This window comes from Anopheles coustani, chromosome 3 (genome assembly GCF_943734705.1).
Source record: "Anopheles coustani chromosome 3, idAnoCousDA_361_x.2, whole genome shotgun sequence".
NCBI classification, from domain to species: Eukaryota; Metazoa; Arthropoda; class Insecta; order Diptera; family Culicidae; genus Anopheles; species Anopheles coustani.
The window spans coordinates 67,180,142-67,185,841 of record NC_071288.1 but is presented as its reverse complement, the minus strand read 5'-3'; the positions used below and the strand labels follow the sequence as shown (position 1 = coordinate 67,185,841).

Sequence of the window (5,700 nt, the reverse complement as noted above, 5' to 3'; positions counted from 1 at the left end):
TATTTTTATTGTACTTTTCCAAAATGCGTTGTTTAATCATCAGAAGTTTCAGAACCAAACTATGGAGTCAAAAATATACTTCTGGCTAAGCTAAACCCTTTAAAACGAGATGAGTATGTTTTGACTAAATGTGGCTGCCTAAGGCCCAGTGTGCAGCATTCCAGCTACCAATTGACCGCCCGCATATGCTCATATGGAGCTGGTCGGAAGCAGCAAACGCTCCTGCCAGTCGCAGCATCCGCGAGGGTGCGTTAACAACGTCGCAGCGAGCAAATGTGAGTCGACACACAGTTCCGTCCCGGGTCAAGATGGCGGAACCTACCCCGTGCGGTGCGGGTAGAGGCAAGCGCAGTGCGGCAAGCGTATTAAAATTGATAATCCATTCGCTGGGCCTGGTCCGCGGAACCGTTCCGCCGGCCAGGTCGTGACTTCGTGCGGTCGTGCACGGGCGAGCAAGATGTGTGTTCACGGGAGTTTAATTGTGCTGCTGAGCGTGGCTGGCACGGTCGTGCTGGGTCTGGCCCTAGCCTCACCCGACACTCCGGCCGGAGCGGTCGAGCCGGAGCGGCCCCGGATCGTGGTCCCGGAGCTCGTGTCTCCTAGGCGGCGGACGTCGGTCGAGCCGTCGGAGTCGGAGTCGGGCGACACCGTGGTCACGCGATCCCGGCGGCGCACCAAGGACTCGGACGAGCAGACGAACATCGAATCAAGTAACCCGCACGGCACGCCGTCCGCACGCTCGGACCCTTCTCATACGCTCTTGTCGTACCCGGCAGGTATATCGCTCTGGGAGTGGCTGAAGGGACGCGACAAACCCGAGGACAACTGCATGCTGATGGCGATCGGAGGGGTGGCCAGTGGCGGCTTCCTGACCGGGGCCTTCGTCGGAGCTGGCATCGGCAGCATCTTCACCGGACCGGGCGCCATCGTGGGGGGCATCGTTGGCGGGCTGGTGGGGGTGTTTGGGGGGCTCAGTGTTGGTGCCAGAGCGGGTGCGGTGGCTTGTGAGAATGTCTGAGGTGAGGAGCGGAGTTTGTGGTTAAAGCAATAAATTGATTTAAGTGTACAAATCCGTGTGCAAAACCCGTGCAGTGTTTATTGTAAATGGAAGAAAATTTCAACAAAGTTCAATCACAAAGTGAATAAAAAGGGTTTTTGGCAGTGACAATTTTGGCGAAGAAATAGAACTCCAGAAACTCCAAGGAACATTTAAAACTAAGCCAGAAGATTCCTCCACCACATCTGCCATCCGTTTAACCCATTTGTTCCGGTGGACATTTTTCCTTACTAATGTATGGCTCGCAATTGTGAAAGGCGTCCCACATACGGCATAGATTGTATTGCGTTGAAGCTATACATAAAACATAAGGCCCCCGGCTAGAAGTACGATTTTCGTCCTTTCTCACTACTACACACACCTCCCTGAAGAAAGCAATACACATCTTTCGTGTTACTTTTATTTATCACAAAAGGGAAACATTTTCCGCTTCGAAGGAAAAACAAAACATGCGCGCAAACCCGGAGATACACCAAGAGAAGAAAAAAATAAAGGGAAGCGCGGTGCATTTCCTTCCCGGACCAAACACCACATCCATAAGTAAAACGCACCGACGGCACTCCCATCATCAATATTGCATATGATTTTTATGTACACACACTCGACTCGTACCTTTTCCACATGTTTGGTGGAGGAGTGGCACTTGGCCACCCTTTAGCCGGGTACACACTGTAAGCACGTGTAAGGATATTTATGGCGTTACAGGAGGTTTCGTTCTCCTACTTCTTTTTCATATAGGACACTCGTGTAACCATACAAACACCCTCCAACGTTGTGTTTGAGCCTCCTTTTGTGGTTTCTTTTTGAGATCAAACCCAACACACTATGAAACTAGGATACACGGTAGTTGTTACACGAATGTAATCGTTAGAGCAAATACAAAAGGTAAAAGACCGAGTGTCTACTTTGTACGTCTTGCTTTCGCTTCTTTGCGAAAAAGGTGGTCAAGCAATAAAATAGCAAGCAAACACACTGCATACAGCCTTACAGCCGTACGTAAACTTACATCTAATTTGGTAAGGCTCCTTCTGACCCGGAACTGCACCGGAACCCGGTGGCATGTACGCGTGAAAATTTATGGTAATTTCGTTGGATACTTCCTCAACATGAGGAAAAATCAATTTATTCAACTGCAATATGTACGTGTCACGTGATATAATTTGTAAAACAGGTGAATAATATATGCCTGGTAAAAGAGATTGGTTGCGGGTGATTCTAATTAAAGTTAATAAAAACTTTGGGTTGTTCCTAACACGTTTTTTGGTGCATTTTAAATTAAATAACAATAAATAAACCCTCCAAAAATAATTTCAACCAAGAACAGTTTGTAATTGTATCTTTTCTTCTAACGAAAATCCATCCTATTGCTTTATTAGAGACATCAAACCATCCATTAAGTTGCTCCCCTAACACGCATCTCGACCAGCAACTCATCAACGCCCCAAACGGTGTACAAAACGTATCCAATAAAATATACATTGTCTTGCCCCCCACTCTGGTTTACTCCCCTACTGTCCATGAGAAAACCCCATTGGTAACGATTTTCCGTGAAGTCCGGGGGACTTCTTTCAGAACTACCCTCTTCGTGCCCAAAAACTAAGGCATTGCTTACTTTGAGAAAACGGACGCTTTCTTTTTCTCCAACCCAAACTGGATTGTTTTCGCAAATAATCAACGCCTGGTTTCGCCACCAAAAAAAAAGGGGCGAAAATATACTACACGTTTTACCGCACGTCACGAGACGAATCGGTGGTGGCAAGTGATGAGTTCTGGATTTTTTTCTTTCGAACTTTTGCACGAAACATCCCTTCACGGCCCCTTTTTACCTCCTTCGTCAGAGCCTACTCTTTTTCCCGCACGTCATCGTTTCATTTAAAGGTAACCATATACTCCAACGCCGCATAACCGTTGGACAATCGTCTGGCTCCACTGCATGAGGTTTGAAACATCGGTCTTTCCACTCTTTGCCACAAGTCCAACGAACTGTATCCTCATCCCTCGCCTTCCGCACGCAAACCATAGACATGCGTGGTCCATTCACCGAACCACCGAGGATGGGTGCGGAAGAGGATTCCATTAATGGAAAAGATAAATGAACCTCGGGAAATGGAGCACAAACAATCGCACCCGGCAATTGGGCATCGTAACGTATGCACTGCTTCCCGGGGGCTGGACGGGAAGAAAAACATGCTGCTAGTTTAGGATACAGGTAGCATAGTATAGTATATGACATAAGGTACTTATGCTGGAGGGGCACAAGTACAAGCTAGGAGAAGGACCACACAAAAAACCCCTACTATGGTTCTAATGCCATCGACCGCTAACTGGATGTTCAGGCATTCAAAGCCCACAGCAAAGAATGGCCAGTGTTCACACGTTAAGTCGGTCGGCGCCTTTGAGGATACAAATTGCACAGCCAGTAACCAGGTCTGGAACACAAATTCACAATAAGATTCGTAATTGTTCCGAGGCGCCAGGCGAGTTTTTGAGGAATAATACGTGGTACTTGCAAAGAAGAGCATTAAACGATATTGATGGTGGTTATACAAGGTAGAGAAGTTGCTTGTAAACTTATTAGATTTGCTTTATGCAAAGGCATATTAAACATCCAGTCCGTTATATTCTTTTAAAGTAGTTTTTTGATGTTTTTATTCCTCTCTTACAGTTTACTGATCGTTTTAGTTTTGTCGATTTCTTTTGTTGCTGCTTCCATTAGTTTGTTTAGTTTCAATAAAGTCTAGAAAATCTTCCTAAAATACAGTTCTTTAAAATGTCTTCTGGATCACCATAAACTAAGATTCTATAACTTCATTGTTTATAATAAAATATTTCAAAAATTTTCTTATAATTTGTGGTAGTCGTAGAGTTAAATTAAATAACTCGTTAAACATTAACTCATAACATATTAAATAATTTATCGAAGACTGTGAGTTGGTAAGATTTAAGATAATAGACTAAACAAATCAAAATACACTATCTTTAATAAAATTAAATTCCACTAACTTGAACCTGTTTGTCAGTTCGTTCGTTATAAAAGTTTCACAACTGATTTCAAACGATGAATATTTTGGGATGTTTTCTAGTTTACTTCTAACGAATGGCAACAACGCTCAATTTATAAACTATTTCTATACATCAAAACAATTTCACTTCATTAGCCTCTCTTACTCTCTCTTACAAAGCTATCTAAGAGGGTTTTCAACCATTCTATACTTCAAATGAACAAGTAATTTATTATTTATTGTTCATGTAATGCTAATGATATACCTTGCCACCATGTTTGGGTTTACGGGTTTAAAATGTAAACACAAAAACATTGCCACACCGCCGGAAAAGTCATTAACAAACCTGTCCTGCTTTTTCCCACCTTTGCCTTTGTCACCACCGAAAAACGGTACCCTTCCCCGCTTCACGAAAAACAATCCAATTAATCAACCGGTACGCGGTGTTCTGTTTCTTGACAACTGCCCATCAAAGTGTGCTGCGTGCCATAAGGCTCTTAAGGTGAGTGTGTGTTTAAATTCCACCACGGCCAAACGAACCGTTTGGATTGAGAGCTCAGCGTGAAGGACGAGCGGAAGCCGAACATGGGCCAGGTAGAATTTGTGCACATCAAATAACATTGTCATCGCACCGAGGGGTCTGAATTCCTCCACAACCCTAAGGGGTGCGTTCACGTGGAAAACTCCTGTCCTTTTAAAAGCGACCAATCCATCCTAGTTTGTCTGCACTCGCGAAAGGAAAGAAATGTCTGGCCATTAAAGTTCTAGCCGCGTGGCAACCGAAAAGGGGTAACAAAGCCAAGGCTACTTTTTGCTCACCAAAGCCTCCGATGGATCTTCCTTGTCATGCAACTGTCACCCAGTTCGAACCCCTACAAGCACACGACACGACGATGTGCAATTAAAATGGCACGCAATAATGCCAACATTCCTCAGGACCAGCCGGACTCCTCCTGCCAAAGGAGCGCCCTGAAGTGATGCCTCTTGAGGGACCATACTTTTTCGTCCTTTTCCACGGAACTGGATGTCCACACCAGTGAAGGGCTCTTCCGAGGAGTTCCATTTCTTTTCGATATTCGCTTTGCACCATTTCCGCTTGTGGGTGATCCCCAAGGAAATCCATATATAAATGAAGTACCCAGGATCCTCCGGCCCCGAAGCAATACCACTTTCGGCATCGGATGGTTTTCTTTCCCCCCACCCCATCGGTTGGCAAATTACCCCCCCTATCAACGTGACGTACACGTTCGGGCGAAGGAAAGCGAAAGTAACACAAGAAAACTCAATTGAACTGTGGAGCTTCCGTATGGTTTGCGTTTCGGTTCAAAATGGGGGGAAACCCTTCGCTATGGCATACAATATTAACCACTTTCTTGGCACGTCCTCGTTACGGGATACGTCGACGAAGAGTGCATGTGAGGAATGGGAATGGAAAATGGGGGGACAAAGCGACCCTTAGAACAAAATACAGCAAAAAGTAACATTTTCCAACGGCTCCAAAAGGAAATTAGCGGTGAAGCAGTACAAATTAAGATTGATAACACATTACCACTTTCCGGAAGGTTGGACGATGGGGATAGTTTTTCCAGCTCAGTTTTCTCCCCTATTTGTTTGTGAATTTTCGTGTGATAAATTTCGTTT

The 5,700-nt window shown here is 45.0% G+C and overlaps 1 protein-coding gene across 1 annotated transcript; it reads left to right on the top strand.

Annotated features, from left to right (window-relative positions):
- The first annotated feature begins 407 nt into the window (after positions 1-407).
- Positions 408-1,018, top strand: LOC131259021 (uncharacterized). Its single transcript, XM_058260431.1, has 2 exons — positions 408-710; positions 777-1,018. The coding sequence occupies exons 1-2, from the start codon at positions 458-460 to the stop codon at positions 1,016-1,018; spliced, it is 495 nt and encodes a 164-aa protein (XP_058116414.1). The 5' UTR covers positions 408-457.
- The last annotated feature ends 4,682 nt before the right edge of the window (positions 1,019-5,700 follow it).

Coding starts and splice junctions, on each gene's coding strand:
- LOC131259021 (XM_058260431.1), top strand. CDS start 458: ATGTGTGTTCACGGGAGTTTAATTGTGCTGCTGAGCGTGGCTGGCACG. Junction 711..776: donor GCAGACGAACATCGAATCAA/GTAACCCGCACG, acceptor CGTACCCGGCAG/GTATATCGCTCTGGGAGTGG.